The sequence below is a fragment of the Colias eurytheme genome, chromosome 14 (assembly GCF_061535395.1).
Source record: "Colias eurytheme isolate Ceu_HAF_F1 chromosome 14, ilColEury1 Martin Lab GWU primary, whole genome shotgun sequence".
NCBI lineage: Eukaryota > Metazoa > Arthropoda > Insecta > Lepidoptera > Pieridae > Colias > Colias eurytheme.
The window spans coordinates 11,120,139-11,141,522 of record NC_142993.1 but is presented as its reverse complement, the minus strand read 5'-3'; the positions used below and the strand labels follow the sequence as shown (position 1 = coordinate 11,141,522).

General features: G+C 34.9%; 3 protein-coding genes across 3 annotated transcripts; 1 reads left to right on the top strand and 2 right to left on the bottom strand.

Moving 5' to 3' along the window:
• Positions 1–67: 67 nt before the first annotated feature.
• On the bottom strand, positions 68–12,171 carry LOC149903131 (crystallomitin S-Lap7-like). Its single transcript, XM_090109288.1, has 13 exons — positions 11,560–12,171; positions 11,176–11,285; positions 10,396–10,531; positions 9,597–9,724; positions 8,917–9,091; positions 8,264–8,463; positions 7,601–7,706; positions 7,082–7,189; positions 6,683–6,788; positions 6,001–6,150; positions 5,764–5,837; positions 906–1,005; positions 68–198 (listed from the first exon to the last, which is right to left on the bottom strand). The coding sequence occupies exons 1-13, from the start codon at positions 11,728–11,730 to the stop codon at positions 131–133; spliced, it is 1,632 nt and encodes a 543-aa protein (XP_089965414.1). The 5' UTR covers positions 11,731–12,171; the 3' UTR covers positions 68–130.
• A 40-nt stretch (positions 12,172–12,211) lies between these two features.
• On the bottom strand, positions 12,212–13,142 carry LOC149903130 (putative RNA/DNA demethylase ALKBH6). Its single transcript, XM_090109596.1, has 2 exons — positions 12,936–13,142; positions 12,212–12,847 (listed from the first exon to the last, which is right to left on the bottom strand). Exons 1-2 carry the CDS (start codon positions 12,978–12,980, stop codon positions 12,212–12,214), a joined length of 681 nt encoding a protein of 226 aa, XP_089965722.1. The 5' UTR covers positions 12,981–13,142.
• A 971-nt stretch (positions 13,143–14,113) lies between these two features.
• On the top strand, positions 14,114–19,511 carry LOC149903129 (ubiquitin domain-containing protein 2). Its single transcript, XM_090109540.1, has 5 exons — positions 14,114–14,297; positions 14,362–14,642; positions 16,351–16,548; positions 17,603–17,753; positions 18,533–19,511. Exons 1-4 carry the CDS (start codon positions 14,216–14,218, stop codon positions 17,744–17,746), a joined length of 705 nt encoding a protein of 234 aa, XP_089965666.1. The 5' UTR covers positions 14,114–14,215; the 3' UTR covers positions 17,747–17,753; positions 18,533–19,511.
• The last annotated feature ends 1,873 nt before the right edge of the window (positions 19,512–21,384 follow it).

Below are 21,384 nucleotides of genomic sequence, written 5' to 3'. Positions count from 1 at the left end.
GAATTAAAGATCATTTTAATATTTATAATTGTTAGGTAAATTTCATATATGCAAATAAAAGAACGAATTAAATATATTAATTTATTACAAAATACATAATCACAATAATAAAACGATATAAAAAGTAGGTCTATTTGCATTGTTCTTTGGATTGAGCTGTGTTCATCAAAAATGTAGCCAGCGTGCGGGTTGGCCGACCTGAAATTATAGAAAAAATATTTAAAATAATCACTAAGCACTTCAGGTTCTTTATTTTAAGGTCTTGAAGTAGTTAAACTTCCCATAGTAATAGCTATACAAGTGTTATAAAGCTGACGAGTTTGTTTGCTTGCGCGCTAATCTCGGAAACCACGGGTCCGATTTGAAAAAATATTTCACTGTTAGAAAGTCCATATATCGAGGAAGGCTGTAAGGCATTTATATCATAACGCTAATACCAATAAGAACGGAGCAATGCGGGGAACCGCAGGGGCATAGCTAGTTAATTAAATCTTAAATAAATACAGATTCAACAAAATTTTTCTGTCTGTTTTTCTGAACTTATCTAATGAACAGCTGAACTGATTTAAGTTGACAATATTTTTTTTATTATTATTATTGACATCTGCGATCAGTCAACGGACTATGAGCAGATATTTGGACAGAATGATTTGGCGATTTGAGAACCAGAACCAGTGCCCTAATTCCCCTTTCTAACGTAGCTCAACATCAACATTAGCTCTTTTCAGACGTTTCCTGGGCTTTAGTTTAAGCAATTGCTGGGAGAGGGGATTAGGATGCATTACAAGTATTTGCTTATGCTTAAGTTGACAATATAGTTATCTAGTTTTATATAATTAGTATATACATAGCTGGTATATTGAAGTTTTCATGTAGAAAATTATGTAGCTGTACAAATATATTACCTGTCATACGATAAGGGTGTAAGTAAGATGGCGCCGGTGCGTGCGACAACTTGCCAACTCCCGTTATGTCCATGTGCAGCCAGTCGCAGCATATAAAGTTCTGGAATTAGCTTATTAGTCTTAACTGGTTTTAAAGATTCTGATTTCTGAAGTAGTTTTTAAAAATTAAATGACAGATCTTTACCCAATTACCTATAGCAATCTGAAAGCGCCATCTAGTGATAAATGATCACTGGAACACTGTTGTATACTTAGTTGTATATGTGTGCGTGGCTGCGTCCGCGCCTGTGTTCAAGTAAAGAATTAAAGCAGTGCGAATCGAGCCGTTAAGTGTTTCACTTGTTCCCTACTACGTATCTAACAGTGGCGACGATATACCCACGCGACGTTACGAATTAATAAGAATAGCAGCGTAAAATGTCGAGTACGAACGTGCAATACGGAATTCTAAATAGTTTTGACCACAACACACAAACGTGGAAAACTTATAAAGGTCGTATTAAGCAATATTTCATTGCAAATGAGATCTCCGACCGTTCTGATACGGGGGGCAAGAAGAGGAAGGCGATATTGCTCAGCGCACTCACTGAAGAAACCTACAAATTAGCAACAGAAGTGGTCTTACCGAAGGACATCGACGATGTGCCATACGATGAGTTATTGGCTTTGTTGGACACGCATTTCACGCCCAAAAGTGTTGGGTTCGGTGACCGTCATAACTTTTATTCGGCCGTGCAAATGACGGGTGAATCTTATTCGCAATGGGCCGCTAGATTACGTGGCTTGACAGCAAGGTGTGGCTTTCTCAACGTGGAAGAGGCGCTGCGTGATAAGTTTATAATGGGCATGCAACCGGGACGCGAAAAGGAGGAGTTGTACACGAAGGATCCGTCTGACCTTACTCTGGCCAAGGTCGTGGAGCTGGCGGAGAACCTGAGCCGCGCGCGCTCCGCAGTGGCGGCGGCGCGCGAGGCACCCTCGGCGGCTACCGTAGTCGATGAGTTTTACAAAATTTCGAGTGAAAAAAAGAAAGTGAAGTGCAGTGTGTGTGGGTTTACAAATCATAAATCGTCGGACTGTAGGTTTGCTAATTATATATGTAGGAAATGCCATGTGAAGGGTCATTTACGTAAAATGTGCACCAAAGTCAATTATGTAATGTCGGATGGTGGTGATAAGGGTGAGGATAACGTGGATGATGACGGTAAGCTTTTTTATATACGCTCGTTCAGGGGGCGACCTATGGTAGAAACTGTATTAATTAGGAATGTTCCATTTAAATTTCAAATAGACAGCGGGTCTACTGTATCTGTGATATCGGAACACTTTTATAAAATCAATTTTAAAGACGTGCCCTTATCTAGTACGAACAAGCAGCTAATAACCTATAATGGTATGAAAATTATTTGTTTAGGTACGTTTAGTTTACCATTATGCTATGCAAATCAAAAGCACGTTATAACTTTATATGTCGTGCGCGATGGGGGACCTCCGCTGTTGGGTAGGGATTTTATTTCAAATTTTAAATTGCAATTAGTCCCTGTAAATTATTGCGAAGATTCCGAATTACTAGTAAAAAAATTACAACAACAGTATGCTGAACTATTTTCAGATAAACTTGGTACATTTAATAAATATAAGGTTAAGTTAGTATTAAAAGATAATGTAAAACCAATTTTTTGTAAGGCGCGCCCGGTGGCGTTTGCATTGCGTGAAAAAGTAAACAGAGAAATTGATAGATTGTTGGAATTAGGTATTTTAGAGTCTGTTGAATATTCCGACTACGCTTCACCTATCGTACCGGTGCTTAAACGTGATGGTTCTGTGCGTTTGTGTGCCGATTACTCTGGAACTATTAACAAACAATTAGTGGTCGAGAAATATCCGCTTCCAACCACTAGTGAATTATTTTCACGCATTCATGGGGGTCAACAGTTTAGTAAGCTAGATCTTTCGATGGCCTACAATCAATTTTTATTAGAAGATGATTCAAAAAACGTCACTACCATCAATACTAACCGCGGATTATTTCGTTTTACACGCCTAGTATTTGGATTAGCTAGCGCGCCGTCTATTTTTCAGCGCGCAATGGAAGTGGTGCTGTCGGGAATCGATGGAGTATTGTGTCTATTGGATGACATACTTATAACGGGAAAGGACAAGGAGGAACATATGGTAAGGTTGAACGCCGTCCTAAAACGTCTACAGGACGCCGGCCTATCCTTGCAGAAAGAAAAATGTAATTTTTTTCAAAACGAAGTGCGCTATTTAGGTTACATAATTTCTAAGGACGGATTAAGGAAAGAGCCAGAGAAAGTCAGGGCAATGTTAGAAGCTCCGATTCCAAAAAATGTAAATGAATTGCAGTCGTTTTTAGGGTTAATAAATTATTATAGGAATTTTGTTCCGAATGCATCAACCGTGTTAACTCCGCTGTACGATTTGTTAAAAAAAAATTGTAAATGGGAATGGGGAGAAGTCCAGGACGAAGCCTTTAACAAGATTAAAAGTTTAATGACATCTGAGCAAGTTTTAGCACATTTCGACCCGACCGCACAATTAATTTTGACTGTAGACGCGTCGCCCACTGGGCTCGGCGCGATTCTTTCTCAGCTAGAATCGTCGGGAATCGAAAGGCCTATATCTTTCGTGTCACGTACTTTAAATTCCGCGGAGAAGCACTACGCTCAGATACAAAAGGAAGCAACCGCTATTGTTTACGGAGTTCGTCGTTTCCATCAATATCTATACGGTAGAACAGTACCATTTATTTTACGTACAGACCATAAACCCTTAATTACAATTTTTGGCCCGCATAAAGGTATACCTGAATTATCGGCGAATAGACTGCAACGGTACGCATTATTCCTAAGTAGTTATAATTATAAAATAGAATACATTCGGAGTGCTGATAACAGCGCGGATTATCTCTCACGGGCGAGCGTGCAACGCGAAGCGCACGAGTGCGCGTGTACCGAACAGTGTAGGTGTTGTGATTGCGAGGTGGCGTACGATCGGGCAACATATGTTTGTTTTGTTGTCGAGGGAAGTATGCCGGTTACCTTAAACAAGTTGCGATCGGAAACTAAAAGTGATGAGGTTTTAGCTCGAGTGATTTTTTATATTTTAAATGGATGGCCTCCGAAAGTAGCCGATGTACAGTTAAAACCATTTTATTTATGTAGGAATCAGCTGTCATACGAAAACGGTTGCGTTATGAGGGGTCATAAAGTTGTTTTACCAGTAAGCTTGCATTCGACAATTTTAAATGAATTACATATTTCTCATTTGGGAATAGTTAAAACCAAAGCTGAGGCCCGTTCTAGATTTTGGTTTCCCGGTATTGACCGAGCTATTGAGTCAATGATAGGTTCATGCGAAGTGTGTATACAATTACGTCCCTCACCCCCCCGCGCTCCGGTCGTCGCTTGGGAGTACCCGTCGCATCCGTTTGAAAGAATACACATAGATTTTTTAGGTCCTATTAAAGGATGTGTTTATTTGGTAGTCGTTGACGCACACACAAAGTGGCTTGAAGTTTATAACATGAAAACTGCTACATCTTCAGCCGCCGTTATAAAAAATATTTGTGAGTTTTCATCTAGGTTCGGAGTTCCATGTTCGATAGTTAGCGATAACGGCACAGCTTTTTGTTCTAAAGAATTCCAATCGTTTTGCAAGTTAAACGGAATTTCTCATGTGACGTCACCTGTGTATCATCCGCCGAGTAATGGCCAGGCGGAAAGTTTTGTTAAAATAGTTAAAAAGGGATTAAAATCTTGTTTATTGTCGGGAAATAACATTAGAGATACGTCGTTAAATTTGCTTAAGTATCTCATGGATTACCGCAACTCTGTTCATACTTCTACAGGGTTATCCCCAGCTCAGAAAGTATTTGGACGTAAGTTAAGATCTCGTTTAGATTTAATTCATCCAAAGTCATCGTTACCCTTGTCACCATCTCTGTCTAACCTTAATAATGATAATCGTCAGTGTATGCAGTCTAAGGAACGAAACGATAAACATATAATTGATTTTAAAAAGAACGATATTGTGTTATACAAAAAATTTGAAAATAAATCCAAATATTCATGGAAGAAAGGTATTGTTCAAAGACGGTTAGGAAGGGTTACGTATATTATAAGAGATATCGACAGTTTAGAAACAATAAAGAGACATGTTAATCAGTTGTTACGGTATAAGGGTCTAAGTAACAATCAATGGGATATCAGGGACAGTCCAAGCGCTGACCTGCTTGAACCTCCACCCACACTTCCGTCACCGTCGTCATCGTCGCGATCGTGTGTGTCGCCTACCAGCCAGGCGCCGCATCACGTGAGAGGACGCAGGGCAGAATTCTACGTGCCATGCGATCCTCCACCAGATACGTTGGACGGTGGTGATGAGAGGGCTCAGGAGGGGCAAATGGAAGTGAGGGATGTTGGTGATATGGAAGATGAGTTCCATGAAGCAGAAACATAAGGGTGGAGGGTTTTTCTGTTAATTTTGTATCTTGTTACTAATGTATTATTATAATAGGGGGAGGAATGTTGTATACTTAGTTGTATATGTGTGCGTGGCTGCGTCCGCGCCTGTGTTCAAGTAAAGAATTAAAGCAGTGCGAATCGAGCCGTTAAGTGTTTCACTTGTTCCCTACTACGTATCTAACAAACACAAAAACATTTCCTATGCAAGAAGGGCAACCTTTAGTTCATCAAACAGATTGCTTTTATAATGCTTTTATGATTAGAATTAAACCAAACTAACTACTAAAACACACTAAAAATATACAAAATGTAGCTAGCGCATCTAAAATAAAACAAAATTACCAGCTTATATTAAGGAAATAAGCAGATACCTTTAAAAATGCAGCGCCGATACACGGAGTGGCAGTTCCCGAGCCTCTGTTCCGTAAGTCTACTGCTGGATCGTCTGTAGTGAAGTTTTTAATAGTTATAGCTGCTACTTACAAAGAGCATTTTAATGCAAACAAAATTAAACATAAACTTTATATTTCTATCAACGCAGTGGATTGAGGACACTCAAAAAATATGTTAGGATTAAACATTACTTAATTTAATAATTATATACTTACTCTGTATCTGCCTTTGATAATAATCCCACAGCGGTAACCGCCACGGTCTATCGCCGGTATTCGAACCCGCGTCCTTTAGCGCGTTCCACGCGAGTTCGTTGTTGGAGAAACAACCGAACGCACCGCCTCCCATCGCGAGGAGGACGCCATCTTGGAAATAGTTTAGTATTAATTTTTTTAGTCCTTTTATCTACTTAAAAAGTGGAAAAGATGTATTTAAAATTTTTATTACTACCTTAGATAATTGTCTCTTCTTCACGCCTTAACCGCTGCACCGATTTGGATGAATTTGGTACAAATATAGTTACAGACTCGAGAAACAGAGAGTCGGGACCACGGGACGGGATAATACGGGTTTTCCTTTGATATCGCGGGTGAAGCGGCGGACAGAAAGGTAGTGAAATATAAATCTTTCCCGTGTAATAATAATTTATTATTACAACAGTAGCATATAAAATCTTAACGCCAATAAATTAGTAGGGTCTCTAAAAAATCAGATAGGGTATCGCAATTTTCTATCTCTTTCTATAAAATGGTAATTTATGGGCAAGTGGGATCACAATACCTCGGATTTTTATTAAAATCTGTTATTCATTATTTTGTTTTAAGTATCAAAGCGACAAACACTACTTATTCTCTATTTATAAATAACATTAAATACTATAAATAAGTAATAACTAACGGGTAAGTGTAGCCACATCGATAACAAGTGAGGGTTTGTGCATCACTTGTCCCAACACTAACGCGTCTGCGAGCATCAGACGACCTTCCATGTCCGTGTCTTCTATCTGAAGTTAAATATATTATAATTGAAAATATTTTATAGTGACAAATTAAAAAAAAACGTATGCCGAGCACACGTGTCAGATCTGAAACTTCTTTGGCAGATTCGAAGATATCAAAATCGTCGCCTTATTCCATGACGTAACGGTATTGCTATGAATGCTATGATGCTATCTTGAAATGTTACTCTCAACGCGCCTAAAGAAGTTTCACTTCAAAACTTCAGTTTTTTTTATTAGTAAAATATTGTATGCAAATAATACAGTTTAAAAATAATTAATATTGTTCAATTTGTAACCTGCAAGGACAATCCATTGAGAGCAGTGACCACATCGCCCACTTTCATGCACTGCCCGCTGACCATGTTCTCACAGAGAGGTATCACTGCACTCACGTTTATGGGCACCTGTATATGTATTAAATTCAAAAACTTGTTTGTCTGTAAAGTCGGTTTACTGACGATAGTTGGACGTGACAACGTCCGATTGTGCTTCTTTGTCGCTCGTTCCGCGCTCTCGCTTGCACTTCAAGCCTTACATGGAACGCCTCAGAGCGAGGTAACGCCGCACGAGTCATGTTTTTTCGTGCGTGCAGCCGGCTCTATCGAATTATAAGACGTTGTCACGTCAAAAGAAAGTCGTGTTTAAATTACACAACTTTTAACTCAACATCGACTGAAAGGATTATAATATTTTTTGGATGTTGGACTTGGATTCGTCTCAACTGGGATTAAAATAATAATTGAAATATTGAAAAAAAAAATTGAGCAGCTAATATTTAAATAAATGATTTATTTATTAATAGAATAATCAAGCACCTTAGCGAGTGCTATAGCCCGTATCGCCGCCAGTACTACAGCAGCGCCGGCCATACTGCCGCGGTTTTCTTTCATCTCGTGAGCTTTCTTGAGACATAATCCACCACTGATAATATAGAAAATTAATTTGGCGTAGATAAAATTAATATTTTGAAAAATATGTTTCATACTAGCTGCGCTCCGCGGATTCACCCGCGTTTCTGTTGGTCTTAGCGTGATATAATATAGCCTATAGACATTTATCGAGGAAGCCTCCCTGGATAAATAGGCTATCTAACACCGAAAGAATTTTTCTAATCGCACCAGTAGTTCCCGAAATTAGCGCGTTCAAACAAACAAACTCTTCAGCTTTATAATATTAGTATAGATAAGTAAAGAGGAATTGATTAATTATAATTCATTCCTAAAAAGTAGTTAAATGTAGTTAAAAGTAACTAGTTAAGTTATTCTAATAAACTCAAAAATTACTTTTGAAAATTTTTCATTCTGTCAAGAAGGATAAGTTCAATCGATATAGAATTTTTCCAGTTTTTGATACACAAACCAACTTAAAATAATGTTTACACATAATAATATTAAAATTACTTAAGTACCTACACCACAACAAACTAAAACGAAAATACAAAAAAAAAATTTTTTTTTTCAAAAAATTATTAAAAAAACCTGTCAAAAGTGACTCCCTTAGCTGCCAACAGCACGGGCGGAGTATCCCCCCCCGCCCTATAGTCACACTGCAATAGTACAGCTTGTTCACACGACCCCTTGGCCACGGCCAGAAATGCCTCCATCTTCTGTGCTTCTATCCAATCCCGTTCCCGAACTGTCACTTGCACTCCGAGAGGACAGAGGACGTCTAACGCTTCCTAAATATTATAATACATTAAAAATTTTAAACATAAAATAGTTACAAATGGAGAAAATTGGCAATCTAAAGTTACCTAACCTAACCTAAACCAGCCTAGAAAATGCATTTAAAACGTAAAAAACACGATATTTATAGTAATTTGCAAGATTCCATGACGAATGGAAAAGCTTGTGGAAACCAGCATGGTTAAATAATCTTCGATAGCACACAGTCATGTCATATTATGTACCTACAGCATTTCCGTATCTCCAATATTTTTTGAAATGTGACTATTATCAAAATATGCCTTTGATAATATTCATTCAAATTACATTTGACGCTATTATATAAATGAATAACAAACATCAGCAGCATCGTCTTTCGAATTTATTACAGTAAAGAAAAGCCTTGAGGGTGGATTTTTTAGACAAACTATTGTATTTGAGTTTGAGTATAAAATATAGTACATTACTTGCGCAAGTCCAATAGGAGTCATGCTATTAGCGGGCATGTCAGACAGGAATCTGGCCCAGTTCTGGGACCGTCCCAGGATTGACCCCAGCGTCCATTCGTCACTGCTTTCTGTGCCGTATTGAGATAGTTTAGCTTCTGGTTTGCGGGTCTCGAGCGATTTGAACTCTTGGAAACTGGAAATATAGGGGAAATATCTTTTATCGTAATATTATAAGTGCGGAAGTTTGTAGGTATGTTTATTTTTCACGCAATAACTGCAGAACCGATTTTCATTAAATTTGGCACACACATAGAGACTAACTTGGATTAACTCATAGGATCGTTTTTATGCCGGAAATCCCAAAAGAACGGAACTATGCGAGTTATCTTTTGACTAAAAGAGCGAAGCTGCGGGCGAAGAGCTAGTATATTATAATCGTAAGATGATATGACAATAATATTATTTTAAATTCTTCGTGTTCGTCTATTTCAAGCTGTTTCTTGTTTTAAATTTTTATTTAGTTAATTTAATAAAGTCCATAACTACATGCTTTTTAGTTTCTGAAATATTTAAAATAAAATCGATAAATATTAAAAAAATACATAATATGTATCAACTTGTTTTCTGTTAAAAAAAAAAACAAATTACCCGAACAATTTTTTATCAAAAGTGTAAGTACTTAGTAATTAAGTACTTACCTCCAAGCAGCTAAATGGGCAGCTTCAGCAGCAGCGCGCGGTTGTTCCGCTGTATCTACGGACACGTCGTTGATACCACGTGACCGTAATGCGTGTACCCCCGCACCAACACCCAGACGAACATTCTCCTATTTGTATATGTTACAGAGAGATTTGTGATGATATGTCAATATTAGTAAATTAATTACATTAATTATAAGTTACTAGCTGTGCCCAGCGGTTTCACCCGCATTGCTCCGCTCCTGTTGGATTTAGCGTATCATAATGGGCTATCTAACACAGAAATAATTTTTCAAATAGGACCAGTAGTTCCTGAGAGCAGCGTGATCCAACAAACTTTATAATATTGAGTAAGTATAGATAAGTAACATTACAAATTAAACTTATAATGCAAATGTTTAGTCTACAGAACTGCCATCCATAATAAGTGCACGCCCGAACCACGCCAAAAATAAGAATAACAAAAATAGAAAGTTTAAGCAATTCATTATTTATTTATTCCTATCTAGTATTATCTTCTGTACTGTAAACTAGTTACTATATATAAACATAATCGCCCATTATGAAGTCCAAAGACAAATGTCCGAGCGGCGATGTATAAAACATTCATTGAAATTAGCACCTTATTTGGTAGCAGTAAGGTTCAAAGTCTAATGTATCGCTCAAAAGAAAACTGCCTACACACATAGGCATAGCTTTGCTTTGGATAATTTTTGTGCGTGATTGTGAGTATAGTTATTCTCAATGGATTTTTGTACACATTTTTTAATTATAACAATCTCAAAATAAAATATTTTACTTTAGTTTCATCAATTTCCTCCAATAGATTGTACCCAGGAGCTTTCTTGCCGAGACATGCGAGCGCTACACAGCTCACTTCTGGTATAATATCCGTCACTACAAACGCTTTGCCGAGCTTCATCTCGCATGATAACCTGGAAACAACATTTAAAGATTTAAAAAAGAGGCTTCTCAATTCAACTGCATATATTACGTCTCGTATTTTGAGCGCAAACCAATTCTGTAGATTTGTCGTTCACTTTGTCGCATATCAATTTCATTCCAATCAAACCATATTTTTTGCGTTATACCTATCATTATGTGCATATACATATACGTATATAATGTGTAGGTACTAGGTATACAAGTTACAAACTTTAAAAATATTTTTTTTTTCAATAGGTATCACAGCTAATATCTGAAACGGCTGAATCGATTTTGATGAACATTTGGCTGTAGATGGAGCATACAAAAATAAGTATCAGATAATCAAAGTCCCCTATAAATATTTATGTAATTTATCCAAACTTTTGTAACTTCTTTAAGAAACATATTTATTATTTTATCTACACTAATACATACATATTATAAAGAGGAAAATCTACACTAATATTATAAAGAGGAAAACTTTGTTTGTTTGATTGTAATGAATAGGCTCATAAACTACTGGACCGATTTTGATGAAATTTGGCACAGATATGATATGATATCTTTAGACCCTGAGAAAGAACATAGGCTTCCTTTTATTGCGAAATATGTACCACGGGCGAAGCCGGGGCGGACCGCTAGTTTTACTCACTCATTAAGATATTTGCATAGCTTGCCGCCACTCTTCTGGTTGACCTCTTCCGCCGCGGGAGTCAACTTAAACTGGTTGTCATCTTCATACACACCCAGCACTAAACCATTCTGAAATTGTAGGATTATGGGTTATTTTTGTTTTAGATTAAAATTAATTCAACTATAATATGAAGTAAAAAAAAAGCACAAAACAAAGATTAATAAATAATGTACCTAAGTAGTCATTTTGAATGAATTATGATCATCCATATATAATTATATTTTACTATTAGATTAGATAGCTAACTATATTTTTCAGACATATTCTTTTCTCCTGGATTTTTCATAATAACATAATTTTTTAAGGTAACCTACATTCCACTATTCATTTTGTTTTATTTACCTTCTTCCCGATTCCTGAAGAATCTCCTGATGCTGAATTTTCTTTACCTTCCTCATTTTTATCACAGGCTTCTGCTTTTGCCTTCGCACTGCAACTCCTTGATAATATCTTGCTAAAATTTCTCTCCAAATAAAAATATCTACCACTCGAAAATAATTTTGTAAATGCCATTTTAAAAATGTTATAAAATTTTACTCAATATAAAAATGTGAGCCAACTAGATTGTGTTGATGTTTTTGAATGTAGAATGTATGTGGGTATTTTAGGTAAATACTTTTGCTTTAAATTTTCTATTATGCAGTTCTAAGTTAAGTTAGTCTAATTCATTATTATTTATTATCATTTTCAATTACAAAATGTTATTACTTACTCTAAGAACAAAAATAGTCTAATTCATTGTTATCATTTTCAATTACAAATTATTAATTACTCTAAGAACAAAAAACTGGTATTTTCATGAATAGGAAATAGGAAACTGTTAAACATTGTACCTAATAGTTAGCAACATATTAAACCCACAACAACATTAAACCAGTAGGAAAATTAAAACACCTTTTTGTAAAAATATATAAATTTTAATCAAAATTTGTACACAGCCAATAAACAGCAACTAGTTAATAACAATAATATTTAAATTAATTTTAATTAAGTTCTATTTCTTCCCAATATTCAATTTAAACTTTGTTGTTTTAGGGACATGTCTAATAGTTAAAGATATTCTAGTCTGCCGATCAACTACAAAACCCTTACTATATCTATTTGAACACATATTTAAATTTAAAATAGAATCATCAATTATATCCTGCTTAACTTCATCTATACCATGCAAGTAGTGTTTAAATAATTCATCTTGTAACACTAGCAAACTCCTTGGTTCTAATAAAAAAGAAAACACTGGCTGCATAGATTTGTTATCTGTTAACGGTTCATAGAAATTTAAAACTATATGAGAGGCTATGGAAATGGTTGTTATTGTTGGGTAAAATAATGAACCATCTAGATGAGGTAGGATGCCTTGTCCTGGAGTATATTCATTGACTAAAACATGGTTTGGTTTGTTTCCCCCCATTAAATTTAAACTATGTATCCTTTCTAAATACTGATCCAGCCAAGGGGGTATTGTTTCAGCTATCATGCCCTTATTGTGAGGTATTCCGCCCCAGTTCTGTAGCCTACGGTTAGACAATTGAGTCCATTTTGGTTTAGGTGTTGCGTATATGTTGTTAATTATATTCTTTTCTTCCTCTTCAGATATAAATTCGGAGATGTAATACGCAGTAGGATCAATCTGAAAGTATTTTATTTTTGTTTTTAAAAGTTTAGTTAGTTACAATCTAATAATTTGCGAAATTATTTTTTAAAAGTTTCTCACTTACCGAAGTAACTCTATGCTTGTCTAAGCAGATATTTCCATTGGTCATTGTTTAGTTTTGGTAAATCACTGTAATATGTCTGTATACCACTTAAGTTTTCAAATCTCGTTTGAAGTAGTCTATGTAGAATCAACTTCTTCAAAAGTTTTTAATATTATTATAATTTATAAAGTACAAACCTAACTACAATGATATAAAGTTTAAAAATATGTAACTTAAAACTAAACAGGTATTATAAATTACCTCTTATTGTCAATGTCTTTGATTGACATTTTAGACATCTGACAAATGTGACAACGGAGGAGAGCTTATTGGTAGGTCAAACTAAAAGCGATCAAAGGTTTAAAAAAGTGTTTTTTATTTCTTTTTATAATTAAAATTATAATTAACGCAATCTTAATATCTTAATACTATTATAAAGGCGAAAGTTTGTAAGGATGTATGGATGTATGGATGTATGGATGTATGGATGTATGGATGTTTGTTACTCTTTCACGTAAAAACTACTGAACCGATTACAATGAAATTTAGCACACATATAGAGGGTAACTTGGATTAACACATAGGATAGGTTTTATCCCGGAAATCCCACGGGAACGGGAACTATGCGGGTTTTCCTTTGAAAACGCGGGCGAAGCCGCGGGCGGAAATCTAGTTCTAAATATAGGAGAGTACTGTATATGTGATCAGGTGCTGCAGATCTTCCGCGCAAGTTCGGGCCAGCGCTAAAGAAATTTGCCGCTAGATAGTTATTATATCTTAGCAATCATTGTTTACCACTTCAATAAACCAAAGGACGTTATCACCTACGGTTATCACAGAATGTAATTAAGAGAAAGATCTCCTCCGGATCAGAAAAGGGAGCAACCTCAGAGGAATAATAGGTTTATTGCTCTGAGGGAGCAACTACCTACTCAATTCAATAAAATATTATCTGTAGTCAAACCTGATTCGTCAAAAAACATTAACGTTTCGTTTTCCATAAAACCTTGAATATTAAAATAATTTAATATATAATTTTGTATTATATAAATTATCTACCCATAAATAGATTTTGAAATTTTAGTTGTTCATCATTCTCCTGAAAAAAATATATGTGAATGTCTCATTTTGATATTTTAATAATAAATGAACTGACATATTTTGCATTGACCGATTCGATGTAAAAACGAAACGTAAACAGCTAGCTTTTGACAGAAAAGGACTCGAACAGGCGATAAAATGTTATTTGTTATAATGTTTTTGTAAATGTTACAAATTGGTAATAAAAGAATGTAATTACAATGGGTGGTTGTATAGGAATAACTAGGAGCAGGAGCGGGCCGATAGAAGAATCCTCGGGCACAGTGTCTCGACCGAATTCAGGTACGTGATCGAATCTGTCGCCGTGGAGTCGTGCGTGAAGTGACTAAATTGAGTTTTATTTTAGGTGGCCTGCGAAAGAATCAGTCCCTGTGCCATGAGACAATACGATGGAAGTCAGACGTGCCACTGACGGAGGGGCAATTGAGGAGCAAACGCGATGAGTTCTGGGACACGGCGCCGGCGTTTGACGGCCGTAAAGAGATCTGGGACGCGCTGAGGGCCGCTGCGGTGGCTGCTGAGGCGATGGACTTCCAGCTCGCTCAAGCAATACTGGATGGAGCCAGTGTTTCCGTACCTAATGGATACCTCACAGAATGCTATGATGAATGGGGAACTAGGTATCAGGTAAGTTAATAAATAGCAAATAATACAGCAAATTCTTAATTAAAGCCAATAAAAACCGAATAAGTACATCTAAGAAGATTATAAGCTACAAAAGGGCAGTTGCTTAATTATTGTGTTAAGATATTGTGGACGGCTTTATTGGCATATAAACCGCACACCATATATGGGTAACAAAGGTCAATGAATATTCTGTAGGCACACATGAATGTAAATTTATAGTAACTGATATCATGCCTTGATAAAGATTTGAAGTAACTGTTTCAATCAAATTTTATATTATAAAATAATCTAATACACAATCCTTGTGTTTGTTGTCATTAATTATGAAAAAATTGTATAGCTGTTCACATTACATTGTTGGTACAACTCGAGGCATTGCAAAGTTATTCTCTCCTAGAATAATGGTGTATTTATAGAGCAAATTTAAGATTAAAATAAAAGTTTCATGTTGAGTTACAGAATACAGTTACTTAATATGACAATTATACTAATTTAATACAATAAATTGTGTATATTATTATGAACTTAACACAAAATGTCTGTCCATATATAATATGAGGTAACATCCTTTCACCGGACTGTGTTGTAAGTAAGTTACGCAATGACATGATTCATTAAGAATTAAGTTTTTTTTCGCCACATTGCTTTTACGGTCAAGGTTAGTGTGGTTGTTTCAATATTTGTCATGTTAATGGTGTATATGACCTTGGATTAAAAGGATTTATTGATAATGGTTTTGATAATATTGTTGAAGGACTTGTTTTTTTAAAAATAGATATTGACAATGGAAATAAAATAATAAGTATACTAGCCTCCACCCGCGGCATCGACCGCGCAGTCAAAGAAAACCCCGCATAGTTCCCATTCCCGTGGGATTTCCGGGATAAAACCTATCCTATGTCCTTTCTCGGGTATCAAAATATCTCTGTACCAAATTTCATGCAAGTTAAGGCGTGATTGAGTAACAGACAGACCGACAGAGCTACTTTCGCATTTATAAATAGTATGGATTTCTTTGAACAACAAAAAAATGGATTAAAAATAAAAACTTTTAGACTGTAATTCGCCAATATGAAGTTTTCTTTTGGCTTTTTAATGGAAATCAAATTTTTTAATTTTATTAATTTAAACTTGAGCAAATAATACAGAAGACAATAATTACTGTAAAGATTAAGTCCTTTAAGGATTTTAGTTCTTACTGATTATGAGACTCATTAACAAGTTGATTCACAAATTCCTTACAGATAAGAGGAGTTCTTTTAGTCAGTGAATAATGATAATATTTATTACTCAATGAGAACTAAAATTCACTTCGAATTAAAAAAAATATCTTTGTTTGATTTATGTTAATAGGGTTATTACAGCTGCTTGTTCTGGCTCCGTGAAAGTGAAAGAATTCTTGAAAGTAGTTTTGGCCTATTCATTTATATCTATACTAATATTATAAAGCTGAAGAGTTTGTTTGTTTGAATGCGCTAATCTCAGGAACTATTGGTCCGATTTGAAAAATTCGTTCAATGTTAGATAGCCCATTTATCGAGGAAGGTTGTATAACATTACGTTAAGACCAACAAGAGCGGAGCAATGCGGGTGAAACCGCGGGGCACAGCTAGTTAATACTAGCTGCATGGCGCTGCGCATACACAAAACAAATAATAATAGTATTTTTGCCTACAACTTTATACATCAACTTTTCTCATATCTCCAGGTGCCAATCTACTGCCTATCAGCACCAATAAACATGGTCAAGGAAGCGAGTGGACGAGATTCCCCCGCAGACTGTTCGGAGCCAGTGGAGGCTGGCTCCGAGATGGCGTTGCGACTGCGACTGTCCACCACTTGCAAGGATCTCATGCTGCCTGTTGGATCGAGACACACTATAGCACATTGCAAGGCTAAGTTACAGGTGAGGTTTTTGTTTTTGTTACGATACTTAGAAATCACTTTAGGGATCAAATTAATGGTAACCGTATTTTTTGCTTTTTCAAAATATTGAGGTTGTCATTCATATTTTTGCGTTTAAAATCATCTTCATTGACGTCTTCACATCATTTTTCGTAAATATGAGATAAAAAAATATAATAAGATATTTTTTGGGGTCACAATAGGAAAATGAAAAAACAGTATTTTTCGTTCATGGTCTTATAAAAAATGATGAAATCTTGTCAATTATAAAGTAATATTATGTGACTTAAGAATTATTAATAAGAATGATTTTCTATCGTGCACAATGTGATTTTATTAAAATATTAAGTCATGTTTGTTATTGTGCATTGCATTATTTGAATGTATTATTTGGTTTTTGCATAAAAGAGTATCCACATTATTTTAAATAGAAGATAGTGTGTGTGTGTGTGATCCAACTCTTTAAATGATGGGTTTAGAATAAAGTCATGGACAACCCGGTATGTAAATAGAGATTTCACAGTATAAAATATATCAAACAGTATGCTAACTAAGCCTAGTCAATAAAACAAATATCTTAGCAACATTGAGCTCATAGTGATCACTGAATACAATAGAATTATATGTATTATTTCAAATAAAAGTTATTTTTTTAAAAAGATGCCGGACAGAGCTTCGATGTGCATATTGTGTGAAAGCTATTTGAACGTTTTGTAAGGAGTTTCCATACTGTTCGATATTTATACTGCGTTGCTGCATCATTTAAACGCGGAGGCGATATATAGCGAATGCGCTATGAATATTTTAATAATTTTTGAAGATTATGAAGGAAATAAAATAAAATTCTATTTTAAACCGATCGCCCGACTGAAGAAAAGGAGGAGCAGGGCTGTTCTTGCTATCAGAACTTTCGACCGATTTTGATGATTATTTTTAATTTGAAGGCTTGCCGTGCGGTCCTATTTATACTCTGACTAGATCTAGCAATTTGAAGGCAAAAATTCTTATACTGTTTTATAAGATTCGTGGATAGTGACTCATATACTCGTGTGCAGGCACAAGAGGGCATAGAGGTGTGGCGGCAGCGCTGGTTCTACGGCGGCAAGCTGCTCGGCGACCGCCTGCCGCTGGAGGACGCGCGCATCACGCCCGGCTACGTGGTGCAGGTCGTCGTCAGCGACCCGCCGCCGCCCAGCTAGTGGCCCGGTGAGCTGTGTGTAGTATGTAGCGGTAACCCGGCTACGTGGTGCAGGTCGTCGTCAGCGACCCGCCGCCGCCCAGCTAGTGGCCCGGTGTGTATGTAACGATAACTCGATAGGAATCGTGAAAAAAGCGAAAAAATTTTGAAAAGCTATTTTTTTTTTCTTTTTTATCATTAGAAGTGTGACGCGACTACAATTTTAGCAAAAAGTTTGGTTTATTTCATTTTATAATGATAGAGTAGATTTACAGAAAATAGTAAAATTACGCAAAAGATTCTTAGAACTGTTTATTATTACACTTATTTTTTTGAAGTGAATTGACGCGTTGAGAGTAAAATTTGAAATTCGCGTCATGATAAAACCATCACGTCATGGAGTAAGTCGACGATTTGGGTATCTTTGGATCTTGGCATAGAATTTTCACATCTGACACGCTCTTTGTTGTAAACAATTAACTTGTCATTTGATGAACAAATGTACTGCACATTGTTATGTTGTTTTTAAAAAGAATTTATACACGATCACTCGTGAGATAACACCGCACCGCTGCAAAGTGCGAACGCTTGTGTACGCGAGCCGTTTCGAACGTTTTGTGTGTAGTTTCCGTACTGTTCGTTTTGCCTACTGTGGTTGAAGCATGCTCGACTCCCACTTTAAAAATGGTTCTTTATTTGTTGATTTTTTTTTATCTGCAAGGTTTTTATCATCATTCAACCCTGAGTTTTTTTATATACCTATTTTTAATTAATTTAGTGTTAAAATTGAAACTTAAAAATTTTTCAGGCTCCGAACAGAGATGCTAAAACAATGTTGAATCACGCTTCACGAGTCCACACCACGGAACATCTGAGCTACATGTTATTGTATCATAATCAGTATAATATCGATTTATTTTTAAATCGGAGATTTAAATCGTTAGATGTCGCTGTTATCAAAATTTTATTTAACGTGCACGTCCTAAAGAAACTTTGTACATGGGTTTTATACGTATTATCATTAAAAAAAACCCATACGCTTTTGCGTTTTTTTTTTAATTTGTAGGGTAGTTACACATAATGGTGTTAAAAGAGTTTCCAATTTTGCAGTCTGTGTGTGTATACTCCTTACAGCCTTGTACAATAGTTTCGCGGCTATTTAAAGTTTTTTTTTTTAATTTATACTCGAAGGTTCGTCTAGAGATTTAAATCTTGTGTAAATATGAATAGATGTGTATTTGAGGCGGGATATCGAGAATTTATGTAAAAATCTCTCTGCACATAGTTTGTACTTTTCTACGCTAACAGTGCAGGTGTTTCGAAATAATTTTGCGGGTAGTTTTACAAATTATCTTGATATTAGAGTTATTTTATAGATCTTGATTTTTTTTATTTATTTATAATAACTCATTTCTTACTAAGTATTCCACGCGAGATCTATTATTTTGAAATACCTGCACGTCATACTGTATATAGATCTTGTCTGTTAGGAATTGCTATTTTGAATAAGTTCATTAAGTATTATTTTAACAAATGTATTGGAATGGAAAACATGAAATTACATTTACCGATATTTTTTATTACTAACTAAATAATTAAATGTATAAGTGATATTATTATTTATTACGACGGAAAATGTTGCCCCAAATAGATACTAAATTATTTATAAACAATTTTTTTTTTATTATTATATAATTGATTCCTATTTACTTCACTGCCGTATCAATACAGATTTTTCTTATTTTTATACTCTTACCCTACATTCTGACAAAAATCGAAAATAATTTAATCATACAAAATAAACAATGTTTTGATAGTTAATACCAAAATAATTTATTATTTCAATTTTAAACGGTCCGAATTTTGTGTTTTACCGTAATTAATATGACAAACGCTATAATTATGTACTTCAAAAAAATATTTTAATTGTTTCTCAACGACCAAAAGATTTTTTTTAGGAAAATGTCCAGTATAAAAAGGAATTTTTCTTCATTAGGAAACCTTCAATTATTACTAAAAGTTCTTTATAAAAATATCCGCGAAATTCAAATGCCAAGTTTCCCTCGCTCTCGTCTAAAAACTTCGTTTTTGTCAGAATATAGGAATTATATTGGTTGAATACAAGACAAACTTTATTATTACTCTTCATATTATATGAATGCGTTCATAAATCATACAGTTATTGATAAATGCAAGTATTTGAGGTGCCATCAATGCGTAGATGCCATGTTTAAATAAAATAAAAAATAAACATCCTCAATTTCATTTAAAATTCGTATTTAATTTTATTTATTTTTTTACGTCATTTTGGCGCCAAACTCTAGAGTCTAGATTGTCTTTGGTCAAATACATTTTTGATTGCTGTTAATTCGATAAACAGGCCTAAAACAAAATACCCATATGGAATTATTCCAATTTTTCAATAAAATAGATTCATAATACAGAAATGTATTCAAACAAATTAAATTGTTATTGTTTTCGTATCTGATATTATGTATCATAATGAATAAGGGTTATGGAAGGCCTTAATCTAAATCATGTAGTCTATGAAAAAAAGTTTTTGTAAAATTGTAATCATTTGAAAGTATTTTACGTTATTTTTTGTTAATATTTGCTGGTATCATGCTCGATATATATTAATCTTTATTTTTGAAGTATTTATCTATGGTTATAAGGATTTTATGAGGTGTCTATGGTTGTTAAAACAATATTCTAATTTTTAATATGACGTAAGATTTTAAACTGCGCAAAAACCATGCAAGGAGGCTTAATTCTAAACGTAATTAAAATAAATGCCATTTTAGGTTACCAATTTTTATCATAGATACGTCTAGAATGCTCAGTGTTGCTACATCTTTTGAAATAACGACTGACAATATAATTCCGACCAATTCTTATACTGTTTTTATTGCAAATCTTGTTTTAAATAATACGGGCATTTATTATTGTCTTATATTTATAGATCTCGATACTGCATGAAAATCTCAGTTTACGTGTTTTTTTATTTATTTTCATATTAATTCGAACTGAAGGAATTATTGTATGGTGCTAAATGTTTTTTTTTTTCGCTCAATTTCTGCCTTTGTTTTAATGTTGCCTGATTGAAAAACTGTATATTTGTGGCAAATATTCGGAATAGAATTAATAACCACTAGAAAAAATATACGAAAGCAAATATTGAAATTTGTGTGTATGAATCATTTTGAGTACGAACATTTCTTTTTTTATTATAAAAAAAAGTCAAATCTTATTGCATGTGTACAATATTCGTAGAGAAATAGATAAAATACTGTCTTAATATATAAATGCATACACTTATGTGGTACTGATATAAGAAAGCGTCTAAAATATTTGCCACTAGTGGTCCGCCCCGGCTTCGCCCGTGGTACATATTTCGCAATAAAAGGTAACCTATGTCCTTTCTCGGGTATCAAAATATCTCCATACCAAATTTCATGCAAATTGGTTCAGTAGTTTAGGCGTGATTGAGTAACAGACAGACAGACAGAGTTACTTTCCCATTTATAATATTAGTATGGATTGTGACGTTTCAGACCCTCATTATTTACACCCTAAACTATTGCTATAAAATTTTAACATATTCGAAGCTACAAACATTTGTCTTTGTATTAACTGTGTTCTATAATTCGCTAACAGTCA